Below are 14,119 nucleotides of genomic sequence, written 5' to 3'. Positions count from 1 at the left end.
GGCACAAGTTAAAAGAAAGGAAACAAAAGGGAGGAAACCCTGGTGAGAATGGAGCAAAGTAACTAGTGGTATCTCCCACAGGCTGGAGAGGGACCAGAGCTGGTTAACATATTCGTAAATGATCTGGAAAAAGGATAAACGGTGAGGTGATAAAACCTGCAGATGGTAAACTGGCTTGAGTAAGTTTGTAAGTGCAAAGCAGACTGCCAAAAATTATAAAAGGACCTCCCAAAACCAGGTATGGCAGATGAAATTCAGTGTAGATAAATGCAAAGTAATGTACATGGCAAAATATACTCCCAACTAATCATACAACTGATGAGGTCTAAATTAGCTGCAGCCATCATCAAAGAGACCTTGCAGTCATTGTGGATAGTTCTCTGAAAACATCTGTTCCATGTCCAACAGCAATCAAAAAAACTAACACATTTTTGGGACTCATTAGGAAAGGGATAGATAGCAAGACAGAAAATATCATTGTCTCTATATGAATCTGTGGTGTGCCCACATACTGAACATAACATTCTTCTGTTCCAAAAGCAGGACTCTGCATTTGTCCTTGTTGGACCTCATCAGATTACTTTTGGCCCAATCCTTCAGGTTACCTAGATCACTCTGGACCCTGTCCCTAACCTCCAATGTATCTACCTCTTCCCCTACTTTACTGTCATCCACAAATTTGCTGAGGGTGCAATCCATCCCCTCATCCAGGTCATTAATAAAGATATTGAAAAATAACAGCCCTAGAAATGATCCTTGGGGCATTCCACTTGAAACTGACTGCCAATCAGACTCTGAGCTATTGATCACTACCCACTGGGCCCAACCATCTAACCAGGTTTCTATCCATTTTATAGTCCATGGATCCAATCCATACTTCCTTAATTTATGGGCAAGAATATTGTGGGAGACTGTACCAAAAACTTTGCTAAAGTCAAGGTATATCATATTCATTGACTTCCCCATGTCTCATCACAGAAGCTATTCAGATTGGTCAGGCATGACATGCCTTGGTGAATCCATGTTAACTACTCTTCATCACTTTCCCCTCTTCCAAGTGCTTCAAAATGAATTCCCAGTGGATCTCCTCCATGATTTTTCAGGGACTGAGGTAAGGCTGACTGGTCTATAGTTCCCTGGATTGGCCTTCCTTCCTTTCTTCCTTCCTTTTTTAAAGATGGGCACTACATTTGCCTTTTTCTGAATTTGATCACCCCATCTCAATAAAGATATATTGGGTTTGGAAAAGGTACAGAGAAAGGCAACAAATTAGGATTACTGAACACTTTCCACATGGAGATTAAAAGAACAGGACTTTTCAGCTTGAAAAAAGATGATGAAGAGGTAATACGTCAGAGGTTAATCCAACCATGAATGGTATGGAATGAAAACAGAAGTGTTATTTACTCCTTCACACTACCTCAAGAACTAGGAGTCACTCTATGAAATTAATAGACAGCAGATTGTGAAGAAATACTTTGTTTTAAATCTGTGGACCTCTTTGTTCAGGGATGTTGTAACGTCAAAAATTGTAACAGGTTCAAAAAAGAACCAGATATGTGATGCAGTGGCTATTAGTTCCTGCTGTTAGCAAGGGTGGACAGGGATGCAACACAATGGCTGTGTCTACACGTGCCCCAAACTTCGAAATGGCCATGTAAATGGCCATTTCAAAGTTTACTAATGAAGCGCTGACATGCATATTCAGCGCTACATTAGCATGCGGGCGGCAGCGGCGCTTCGAAATTGACGAGCCTTGCCGCCGCGCGGCGCGTCCAGACTGGGCTCCTTTTCGAAAGGACGCCACCTTCTTCGAAGTCCCCTTATTCCCATGAGCTCACGGGAATAAGGGGACTTCGAAGTAGGTGGCGTGCTTTCGAAAAGGAGCCCCATCTGGACGCGCGACGCGGCGGCAAGGCTCGTCAATTTCGAAGCGCCGCTGCCGCCCGCATGCTAATGAAGCGCTGAATATGCATGTCAGCGCTTCATTAGTAAACTTCGAAATGGCCATTTGCATGGCCATTTCGAAGTTTGGGGCACGTGTAGACGTAGCCAATGTTCTGCATCAGAGGGGTAGCTGTGCTGGTCCATACCCACAGAAACAACGAGAAGCCCTCTGGCACCTTACCAACATATTTATTGAAGCGTCAGCTTTTGTGGGAAAAGACCTACTTCGTCAGCTGCACGCCTGATGAAGCGTGTCCGCCCATGAACATTTACGCTTCAATAAATCTGTTAGTCTATAAGGTGCCACAGGACTTCTTGCTCATGTTTTGCATGGCCCTCGCCTGTTTGTTAGAAGCTGGCAATGGGTGACAGGGTGGATCTCACAGATTGCCACCTCTGTTCAGTCCTCCGAGGCACCTGGCATTGGCCACTCTTGGAAGACAGGATACCAGGTTGACCCCATTTAACTGTTCCTGTATAGAACCCAGAGGTATTTGACCTGCTCCCACCCGCCTGTAACCCACTAAACCCCAGCTCCCCTCCCAGATCTGAGACAGAGCCCAGGAGTCCTGATGGGTGTGTCTCTCTCCACACACATATTCTTTGTTACTATCTAAAACTGCAAACCTAACAGTGTCCCTTAAATGACTTGGATCACAGTGGGTAAAACAGCTGATTTTCTCTTATGTGTGTGTTAGAGATAGGGCTTTTATCTGCTAGAACAGCTAAATTACCTGCCAAAAACTAGTTTTAAGTGCCTAAATAGCTCCCAGAAGCATGGTTAAAGCTGCACACCCCCAAAAATCCCCAGTCACCATCAGTTTAATCATACCAGCCTGGCCCACGCTCCCTGCTGCTCCCCCTGGTACCAAGGACAATCTAACTGCACCAGATGAGAGGCCTGGGAGCTGAAGACCTGAGCTCAAGCTGGGCCAGGGAGGTAGGGGCCCCACTGGGGGAAGGCAAGAGGTCTTCAGAACTGGTGAAGAGGCACTGCAAAGTAACCGGGGCCTGCAGTTCTCTGGTGTGCCACAGTGCTGAGCATGTGGTGCTCTGTGGGCCATCTGGAGCCCTGCCGGCTTTAGGCCCGAACACTGGGCCCCGCTGGTTAAAGCCTGGTTTGGAACAGAAGCTACTTTCCCCTCCCTTTGCCCTGCCTCCTGAGAGGCCAAAAAGCCCCTCCCCCACAATCCTCAAGCCCTCAGATCTGGCCATAACAGAGTCAGATTTATTGTTTGTAGCTGAAAAACTCCCACCCCCAGTTTAACATAACACACCAAGAGAAGGCGGGGCCAGGCTGATATTGAGTCCAGTGCCCTCTTGGGGGTAGGGGAAGGACCATCCGGTTCCAGCTCTTCCACACAGTCTAGCTAGTTGGAGGAAGGTCGAGTCTGATGCAAGGTACACAGGCACTTACAGCCCCACCATGGGCAGCTGGACACTGCCTGCTTGGGCTGTCACAACACTGTGAAGGCCCCGCTGTATCTCAAGTGTGCTGGTTCGGAGGCTTTGGAATCCCATGGCAGTGCTGTGAATCATGCAAAATGGCCATGCTAAGGTCAAACTCCCCAGGGACCAGTGCCCTGCACACATCACAGGAAGGAGGGCGAAGGGCTACCTCAGTGACTCCCATCAGCCTGCGGCGTCCCATATTTTTCTGTGTATCTCCTGTGGGGCAGTAAGAGTTCATTAGTCAGACACCAAAGGGAGGGTGTGGATTGTCCCCCGCTGGCAGCTAGAGGGGGCTCCTATTCACGTGAAGAACTGGAAGGCAAGACTCCTGCATTCTATTCAGATGACACCAAACTAGGAGGAGGGGGAGCTGCCTGGAAGAGCTGGGCTCAGGTGCAGGCAGTAACCCACCAGTCAGCCTCAGGGAAAGTAACCTGATCCCAGCACCAAGTAACAGAGGGAGGAAGCAGTGTCTTCACAGCTGAGTGACATCCCCCATGCCTGCACCCCTCCACTCTGCTCTAGGTCCCCATAAGGTGAGACATAACCGGTAGCTCATCTGCTCTGACCTTGGTACCCTACTGTGAGCCCCAGCTTGCGTTTGACTCCAGTCATGTGCCCTGCAGCACCATGGTTCCTCCTCCTGTCACACCCTCACAATCTAATGCCCAGATGGCAAAGACTGGGAGAGCAAGGGCATATCCATTAGGAACCACTTCCTGGCGGTAAGTGAACACTCCCTGCTCTTTGGGTCCACGTCTGCATGGATCCCTCTGAGAGTGGCTGGTAAGCAGTGTCCTCCCTGCACAATGGGGGAGTCAGACAAACATAATAGCAGTTCTGCTCTCCAGAATTTGGCATGTGGCCAGCTGCCCCAGCAAGTTGGCACATGACCAGATTTTTATATTGGGTCTGAAAGTCATTTTAATGCCCAGTGAGTGTACTGGCCACACACATTGTGCTTAGGAGGCCATGTGAGGTGTCTAAGGAAAGCTGATGATGCCTCCAATCTATGTATACCGCTTACATGTCTGTATCATGCTTGTGTGGTAGAGTTTAGTTCTGTAGCTGTATTAGAAATGTCTCAGTGCTGAGGTTCACAATGGGAGGTGGGGCTCCACCCCCAGCCAGGACAACAGACTGAGCAAAGGCCTAGATGGCCAACACCCATTTTTTGTGAAGGTGGGCTTCTCCTTCTGGAACTGCAACAAATGAAAACACAGCAGAGACGCACCAGGTCAGGTGGTGAGCCAAGACCTATGGCAAAAGAATGGAATTTTCCCTCCACACATGAAAAACTATTAGATGGGCCCCAGCAGGTAGTTTCCTTGTTCTTCAGTCCTCATGAGTTGAGCATGTCTGGACTGGGGGGCCTATACCTCAAAAGGGATGATGTGGACTTACTATCCATCTTGGATCTTTTGTCTTGTGGTCTCCAAGGCTCCATGGCCCAGCATGTAAATGCCAGCGGGCTGGATCTACAACGTTCCAATGACTGAACCTATGTAATCTGAAATGAACTTTCAGAGACTTTCAAGAATCAGCAAACAACATCGCTGGCCTGCATCGATAGTTACGATTGATGCATGTAAAGTATTGCTTAACAATTCTTCTCTCTAACGCTGTTCTTTCTTTGATATTCATAAGCTCTTAAACATTACATCTAAGGATCTGGCTTTTGCGTGATGATTTGGGTAAAATGCAAGTATATGCTGACTAAGGTCTGGGGTTGGATTCTTTGGGGTCTGGAAGAATCTGTGATGTGTTGGCTGAAACAGGCTTAAGAGCCTCTCACCTGATTTTGGGGGTTGTTGGTCTGGGCTGGTATAGAGGCTGAGAAATCTGGGGGTTTGCTTGTGAGGCTCCTGGATGGCCAAGGGGCTGGCAGAAGTGCTGTTGTAGCTGGTTGGATTTGCTTTAGCGAGAAGGAAATCCCAGCCCCGGGGCTGTATGTGGCCTGAATTTTAAGCAAAAGTATTCTGGATTGATTTCTCTAGCTGTGCCCAGAAACCCCTCCCTATCACACAAGCACACACACCGTTTAACCAAAGCTTGTAACACTACTCCACATGGCTGACTTGCAACTCTCAACGAGCAGCAGCCCAGAAGCAGGCAGGAACTGCTGCAGAGCCCTGAAATGCTCAGTGATACAAGCAAAGAGACAGCCTGAAAGACCTAGGCTGTTGAGTAAGAAAGCACAACCCTGGCACTGTCCAAAGCATGTGCATCTGCCTACAGAGCATGGCTGGTGAAGCCAGGAAAACAATGGGTAAGTAACTGACTAGGTTAGGTGGAATATGGAGACTACCAGAGTGGAATTTGGGGCACAGGTTCAGTACCACCATGTCCCAATGGCAGGATGTGGAAGGGCTTGGTATCTACTGACCAGTGTTCCCTGCAAGTTGGGCACTTGAGTGGCCAAGCTGGAGATATTCAGGTGCCACCCAGCTAATTAGCAGAGCACCCATAGCTGGAAGCATGTGTTTCTGCTCAAGCCTCTCTCCTCTTGTAAACAAAAGAGCAGTCTCGAGTTCTAACCAGGAACTCTTTGTTGCAAAGGAATGGGTTAACTATACCAAGCCCTGAGGTGTGAAGGGTAGTCACTTCTGGTTAGAAATCACAGAGAGGTACTCGGTGGCAGAGAAACTGGAATTAAAAATGCAGTTTGGTTGACCTTCGGGACACTGGACATAGGATGCTCCAGCTGTCAGGCTGGTCACTTCACCTGTTGCTTGGCCCCAGTTCACTTTCCAGTCAAGGATGTCATCTCACTGGGCTGATTCAGTGCAGCTGATTAAGCGCAGCTGATTAAGCAACTGATGAAAAGCTGACAGGGGAAGAGGGCTAGAACAGAGGGGATGGAAGAGAACAGGATCTTACACGGCACTGCTGTTCTGGCAATGAGGGAGGCCCACAATGGCTGAGGACTGGCTGTTGTGATGATTGTTATGCCCTTGAGGAACTGTGTAAGGCCTGATGGACTTCCTCATTGAAAGCAAACTCTTTGGTCTCCTTTGCTCCCCGTCTTGGGCTCAGGGAGAATGAGCTGAGCAATACTGGGGCAAGGGGAAAGCTGCTGACATTTTTTAAAGAAATCCAAAAAGGCAGAAAAGGAGGGAAGCATAGGCCGCCCCCTCATTATTTTGTCCACCAAAAAGAGACTGAGTATCTGCCGCACCGAGTCTGGTTTGGTTCACTGAATTCCAGATCCACATTTTCTTACTTATTGAGTCCAACCTCAGTATAGGCCTTTGAATCTCCTCAGTGAGATTTTTTTTTTTGCTTTTTGCTTTGTTTTGGCAAGGGGGGGAAGGAGGAGGAGGGTGTTTTTGGATTAATTCAGTTTGTCTGGTTTTCTTGTACCTGTTTGCAACACTACTGAAAATCTACTTTCCAGGGTTAATTCTCAAGCAAAACGGTAAAGGTTACTCTGACTGCCTTAGGAACTTTCAAACAGCGTTTTACAGCTGACCTTACAGTTAGCTTCCATAATCACAACAGGTCAGATCTCTAACTGGAGGGCCATCAGGAAGGAGATCCCTGGAAGAATTCTGATGCAATAATGTGGGAGAAGTAAGAATATGACTGTACCTAGGTGTAACAGGCAGATACTGTAGCAAGGTGGGAGTTAAATGTGAACCATGTGTACTTCAGGAGCAGAATATAGTACAAGATTTTTGGCACAAAAGCATCCGCTGGCTCAATGTGACAGTGAGTTGTCCATCTGGAGAATGCCTTTCATTTTGAAAAATGAGCTTTCCAGGTGGAAGGTTTCTTGCTGTCAGATACTGCACCCTGTAAGTTCAGAGAGGCTCAGCCAGCCAGCATCTAGGCCCTCTGAGTAGTCTGATCTTGGTTTGAGCTATTATACTGATACACACTGGAACAGTAGTGGAGGGGTGGAGATGGGAACACCCCTGGAGATCTGTAATAGGTCAGAGCCAAAACTCTTGGTCAATAAGGAACTAAGGGATGATCACAGCCTTGTCCTGTTAGGATTTTGCATGAGAGGAGAAAGGCATCCAGTGGGAATCTCAGCTAAGGTCTCCACTGGGACATAAGTTCAGACCATTGGTGTTATGCTCTGTGGTCAAGATGTTTACTGTGGGACTCTGGAATGGACTTTGGAAACAGATGGCAGGTGAATATACAATTCAAATCCCATGGAAGCGAGTACCTGGGACTGCATCTCAACACACTTCACCATTAGTTTTGCTGCAGCAGGTATCTGCCACAGCCCATTAGCTAGGAGGGTGATCCTGCTGCACTGGAAGCCAAGAGAGGGTCAAATAGCTGGTGAGATTTCTCCTGCGTAGCCAAGGGTCTCAGCAATACTCACGAGGAACTCCCAGAAAAACAAAGTAATGCAGTGCCAGCACTGGTTCTGAAGACACTAGTGATAATGGGAAAAATATCGAGTACTGAAATGGTATCATATTGCTCTGCTTCGGGAGCTGGCTCTTCTTAGTATTCAGATGTCGATGGCCTGCTGGAGAGACATCTCTCCGTTTCCCTTATGGTGAAGATGGACTTCTCATTGCTGGCCACGGTGGGGCCCAGCACCCCAAGAGCCAAGACAACATGGCACAGGAGTACAATCTATTTTCTGGATGGCTCTGGAGAAGCACTTGATGTCTCCTGGGCCTTGGAAGACTCTGAGGCTTTGCAGTCTGTCCCACTCGAAGGAAACCCAGATCCTTCATTTCTGCCTCAGTGCTCTGAGTAACCCCTTTTGGGCCTTAAGTGTCAGCTTTGATGTTTATGCAGAGGCTGGCTTCAATGCCAATGTCTTGACAGATCTCTACTCAGTGCTGGCTTGCCAGCGGCACTGCCTGTGTCTGCCCAAGATGGTGACACTGCTGCTAGAACGTGCTTCCCTGGGCGGTGGACAAGACCTTCACAGATTGTTCCAGAAGGTAGCATTTCAACCTCGTGCCTCACATGTGATGTGGTCTGGCACACAAGGCCAAGCACAGTGAATATACAGTTGTCCCAAGTAAGACACACAGTGTCTGTCCTTCAGGGAAAGGAGTCCAGTACAGCATAGACAGGACTGGAAGCTCTCAGAACCTGTGTGGGCAGAAGGTCTGAACACCAAACTGCAGTCCCGGCTGGAGGGAGGTAGGGACAGGGGAAAGATCAGTTCATGGCTGATGAACTGCTGAACAGAAGCTATTCTGAGGACCTTGGAAACTCTGATCAAATTTAGCCTTAGCTAGGAACTACTGATTCCATTTCAGTGCCATAGGCAGGGTCACAGCTGCCCCATCTTTCATGACTCATATGGGAGAGCAAAGTAGCAGAGGGCTCATACCAGTCCTGGCAGACAATACTATACGGAAAAGACTCCTGGCTGGTGTGCATAAGAGGAGTAAACTTTCCCCCACAGCAGGATCGAGACCAACAAGCTGAATTAGTGTAGAGTTCCAGAAAGGCAGACCCAGATACACCCAACAATTTGGCTCCCATGGAAGCGCACATAAGGAACATGGGCTCTTTGGACTGACAGTATGGAATCACCAGTCACGGACCTTTCCAATTCCTCAGCAAGCCTGAGTTTGTAAACCCAGTACTCCAAGGGAGAGAAGGCAGTCCATGTCACACTGTACTCTAGCTCTCTGAGCAAAATATAGCTATTATCTGTGGGTGTTCTGACGAGAGCTCTGGGATACACATTCTAAAAGAACGTGAGAAGCCCCACTGTACCTATGAGTCAAATTCTCCACAGAGGAAGCTTCTCTCCTCAGCTCCCTCTACAAACTGCTCTCTCTCCTTCTGGAGAGATGGAGAATTTATCACTACCCCGAGGAGTCTGTTCCAGTGGCTCATCACTCTCATTGATTCTTGTTCTAATTGGGATAGACCAGTCCCCTTGCCTTCCAGTGTGGGTCTTGTTCTCCTTCTCTCTGAACAATTAATGAGCCCTTCAGTCCCCAGGATCTTCTGTCAGTGAAATCAAGCCACTTCTCAGTCTCTTCTTTGTTCAGCTAAACAGAATGAACCTCAGGCACCAGCAACCAGTCATTTTCTCCACTCACCAACCATTTCCCTGGCTCCTTTCTGTATCCTCTCCACTTGTCAAACACCCTTGTTTAAAATGTGGCCCTGGAGTTGGGGCCAGGCCCCAGCACCGGATAGACAGGAGAAGCTCCACTCTACTCCTATGCATGCTCAACAATCCCCCAGGTCCTCATTTTGACACACACTGAGTGGTCAGTGCCAAATACTGTAAAGACCAGGCATATGACACCTGTGCAGTTTTCTTCAAACACACCTGTAATCCCAAGAGATAAATCAGGCTTCACAGACCCCAATTTCCATACAGTCACATGGACTGGCAATTATGTGTCAATCCTTTAATTTACTGATTGAATACAGCAAGGTATGGACAGCGTTTTGTGTAGCTCTGGAAAATGGCCCCAGGGCACTGACAGACTGGTCAGAGCTGTTTCAGAACCACATGCTGTGAAGGAGCCAAATCAAACTAAGTCACCTTGCCTGCTCTGTGCCCCATCTGGCGCCACCATCCCACCAACCTAAGCTAGGAGGCAGGGTTCAGCAAGGCACCAACACCCTTGCTCAGAGCAGGGCAGAGCATTTCCCAGGTACAGACCCAGGAATCCTGCTCACCCTTGCTGTAACCACAGCAGAGGCGGCGGTCCTTATACATAGAAGGGACAGTCATCACTCACCTTCTGGCATAGGCATACAGCACATGTTTCCGCTCCTGCAGGGACAAATGCCTCTCCACAGGCGACTTTGCAAAGAGCTTCAGAGATGGCTAGGGAAGAGAGCATGCAGGGAGCTGCCACACTGCATGGCTAGACAAGCTGCTGAACAGCCCAGCACTCACCCTTCCTTTCCCATCTTATCCCACCCTCAATACCCATGCCTCTCACTGAACGCATCTGCACAGGAGGCTGCAGGAGATTCCAGCCATTAACGTCACAGGCTGGAGCCTGGGTGCCCAGCTTCCCCCACTGCCAGGCCATGAGTAGTGTCTACTAAGGGAGATATATTCACCATCCCTGACGGTATTTTTTTTTTTTTTTTAAATCTAACCTGCCCCAGACCCTTGAAAGGCCCCCTCAAGGCTTGAACTTCACACTGGGTTATAAGGCCAATGCTCTAATTACTGAGCTATCTCTCACCCCCAACCATCACTGAGGTAGCCCATCATTCCTATTCCCTGCCCGCACGTGGTTCCTTCCTTGGCAGTCCCAGCTCTCTTGGAAGCCCAGATACCAACTCTTGGGAAACGTCCCAGTGCAGCCATGAGAGCACCAGATGGGTCAGCCTCCATAGGTCCCCCTCTCAATGTCCCACTACCAGGCACCTTGGCTGAAGACGAAGCTAGCGTGCACTGAGGACTGGAGGCTGCTGGCGTCTGGGATGTAGATGGAGCAAGCGGACCAACCTCTGACTCCTTGTCCTCAGGGAGGAGCGGCACCCGGCCCTCCAGGAGGTTGGCAATGGTAGTGTCCACACAGTTGGTCTGGGCTGTGGAAACATAGGGCTGGGTTAGAAGGGGATCTGCTGCTGGAGCTAAGGTCCTGTGTAGGTCCCAGTGAGCCCCACTGCAGTGCCAAGGCTTCCCACCTAGGTTTTATGTGGCCCTGGGGCAGGGTCTGAAGGGCAGTAGCCAGCCTCTGCCCTACAAGGTCCACATAAAGGCCCTACGCACACACTTACCCAAGTCTCTGCTAATGGTTTCCAGAGATACATGTGGGAGCACTTCCTTAACCTGCCGAGCCATTTCCGTTATCCGTCCATCCACAGGTGCAAGAGGCCCAATACCAGCCAGGCTGGGAGATGCCCTGTGGCTGAGAACCAAGGACTGGCTCGAGGCTGCAGGGGTAAGAACAGAGGGCATGAACATACATCCCAGGGGAGCGAAGACCCACTAGCGTGTCTAGTGCCTACATATTCAAAGGGAAACCCCCATATGTACACCACACAAGTCTGCCATTATCCCAGTCTGGACAAGACAGGAGAGGATTATGTCCTTCCCCAGGAACATCTCCTGCCTCCCACGGAGGGGCCTCTTCTTTCCCTCCCTCACTGCGTGAAGCTTTAACAGAAGAACCACAAGAAACCACCAAGGCAGTATGAGTCATTGCAACAGGATACCAGGCAAATGTTCCACAGCAGGAATGGTGGACACATACCAGGGGCAAAGAAGTGAGGTGGGGTGTGTCTCAGTCTCTTCATATGCTCAGCTTTATCTGCTGCAGTGAGTCGTGTGGAAATCACGCCCAGTTCCATGGCCAAGAGCTACAGAAAACACATTGGACAAAGTCACGCACCCAGAGCAAAAAGATCCAGGAACTGCCATGTGCATGGGGGAGGACCACAAATGTGCACGTGCACCTGGGTGTAAGGTCTGAGGATTGGGATAGGCATTAATAAGCAGAAGTCACAACCTCCCTTTTCTCTAAGTTACATTAAACCAATGAATTGCGGGGCTGTTAAGGTGGTGTTCCTTTCCTAACAGCAAAGACCATTACCAGAGAACAAGTAGTCCTGGGGCACCTTATAGACCAGGTGTGTCCAACCTGCAGCCCGCGGGCGGCCCTGGACAGCTAGTAATGCGGCCCCACAAGATTGTAAACTTTTAACATTATCATGTGATTTATATACATTACCTTATTATATATTTTATATGCAGCCCAAGACAATTCCTCTTCACTCAATGCGGCCCAGGCAAGCCAAAAGGTTGGACACCCATGTTATAGACTAACAGATATTTTGGAGTATAAGCTTTTGTGGGCAAAGACCCACTTAGTCAGATGCATGAGTGGGGGGGTGGTTTCAGAAGGGTATTTAAAAAGTGGGGGTCCCGGTAAAAGGGCGGGCCAGAGCTGACAAGGTCTATTCAGTCAGGGTGGAAATGGCCCATTATCAGTAGTGTACATCAAAAGAGGAGAAAAACAAGTCAGATCAGTCGGGGGATGTGGCCCACTGTCAGATTCTAATGTGCAGGTGTGAACTTCCATAGCAGAATAACTGCTTTTGTAAGGGGCCAGTCACTCTCAGGCTACATCTACACTAGCACACTACGTCGAAGTAGCCTATTTTGAAGTAAGGACATCGAAATAGGCTACTTCGACGCGTATCGTCTACACGTCCTCCAGGGCTGGTGCCATCGACGTTCAACGTTGAAGTAGCGATGGGGAACATTGAAAGGAGCCGCCCCAGAAGGAAATGCGGAGCATCCACACACACAAGTGCTCCCTGTCGAAATAACGGGCCAGCAAAGCCCCAAGCCACTCCCTTAAAGGGCCCCTCCCAAACACACTTGCCCCGCACAGCACAAGATCCACAGAGCTGACAACTGATTGCAGACCCTGCGCATGCAGCACGGACCCCCAGCTGCAGCAGCAGCAGCCAGAAGTCCTGGGCTACGGGCTGCTGCATGCGGTGACCGTAGAGCCCCGCAGGGGCTGGAGAGAGCGTCTCTCAAACCCTGAGCTGACAGCCGCCATGGAGGACCCCACTATTTCGAAGTAGCAAGATGCGGATCGTCTACACACACCCTACTGTGACGTCGAATGTCGAAGTAGGGCGCTATTCCCATCTTCGGATGGGAACAGCGATTTCGACGTCTCACTGCCTAATGTCGATTTCAACCTCGAAATAGCACACAGCGCGTGTAAACGCAACGTGTGCAATTTCGACAACGTGCCAGATAGTTCAAAGTAGGGCTACTGTACACGCACTCTCAGTCTCTGTTTAATCCCTGGTTGATGGAGTGAAATTTGCAAATGAATTGCAGTTCAGAGATTTCTCTCTCCATTTTATTTTTGAAATGTCTTTGTTATAGGACTGCTACTTCTAAATCTGTTAGAGTGCCCAGGGAGATTAAAGTGTTCTCCGACAGGTTTATGTATGTTACCATTCCTGATATGACATATGTCCATTTATTCTTTTACACAGAGACTGTTCAGTTCGGATAATGTAAATTGCAGTGGGACATTGCTGGCACATGATGGCATATATATTATATTAGTAGATGTGCTGGTAAAGAAGCCCCTGATGGTGTGGTTCATGTTAGGTCCTGTGATGATATTGCTGGAGTAGATATGTGAGCAGACTTGGCAGTGAGATTTGTTGCAGGGATTGGTCCCAGGTTTAGAGTTACTGTGTTGTGGTCTATAGTTGTTGGTGAGTTGCTAGTTTCTCCTCTCAATGTATACTACTGATAATGGGCCATTTCCACCCTGACTGAATAAACCTTGTCAGCTCTGGCCCTCCCTTTTACTGGGACCCCGCTCCCCAATCTTTAAATACTCCTCTGAACCCTCCCCCACACCATGCATCTGACAAAGCAAGTCTTTGCCCAAGAAAGATTATGCTCCAAAGTATCCGTTAGTCTATGAGGTGCCACAGGACTTCTTGTTGTTCTTGAAGATACAGACTAACATGGCCACCTCTCTGATACTCATCACCAGATAAATATCTTAAAACCTGTTTAAGTAAAAAATTTAGATGGCATTCGGTCTGGAAAGAAATCACTTTTCCATAGGTATGACTTAGAAATGCCTATTTCTTTAATGTTTTGCCTTTTCAGTCTTCACTTCTCTGTTTATCTGTATGGACACTGGTTTGCCGATTGATTGGGCTGGTCTTATCACTAATTTTGCAAGATTTAAATTAAACTAAGGTGATGGGGTATGTTTGGTTATAAAATTATTTTGAAATATGTTAGCAGTGGTCAAAT

The 14,119-nt window shown here is 48.5% G+C and overlaps 1 protein-coding gene across 9 annotated transcripts in view; it reads right to left on the bottom strand.

Moving 5' to 3' along the window:
- Positions 1-14,119, bottom strand: part of AUP1 (AUP1 lipid droplet regulating VLDL assembly factor) — a 47,627-nt gene that overhangs the window by 6,785 nt on the left and 26,723 nt on the right. For 4 of the 9 annotated variants that reach the window (XM_074992115.1, XM_074992119.1, XM_074992117.1 and 1 more), the window contains 4 exons: positions 11,568-11,673; positions 11,092-11,247; positions 10,736-10,899; positions 10,092-10,180 (listed from right to left, as the gene is read on the bottom strand). In XM_074992115.1, coding sequence (XP_074848216.1) covers positions 10,092-10,180; positions 10,736-10,899; positions 11,092-11,247; positions 11,568-11,673 — 515 coding nt within the window. Of the gene's footprint in view, positions 1-2,045; positions 3,616-10,087; positions 10,181-10,735; positions 10,900-11,091; positions 11,248-11,567; positions 11,674-14,119 lie in introns of those variants that run through there. The other 5 variants (XM_074992116.1, XM_074992122.1, XM_074992123.1 and 2 more) reach the window with 4 other exon arrangements.

The sequence above is a fragment of the Carettochelys insculpta genome, chromosome 4, assembly GCF_033958435.1.
Source record: "Carettochelys insculpta isolate YL-2023 chromosome 4, ASM3395843v1, whole genome shotgun sequence".
Taxonomy (NCBI): Eukaryota; Metazoa; Chordata; order Testudines; family Carettochelyidae; genus Carettochelys; species Carettochelys insculpta.
The sequence above is the reverse complement of the archived record's forward strand: the minus strand, read 5'-3'. Positions and strand labels throughout refer to the sequence as shown.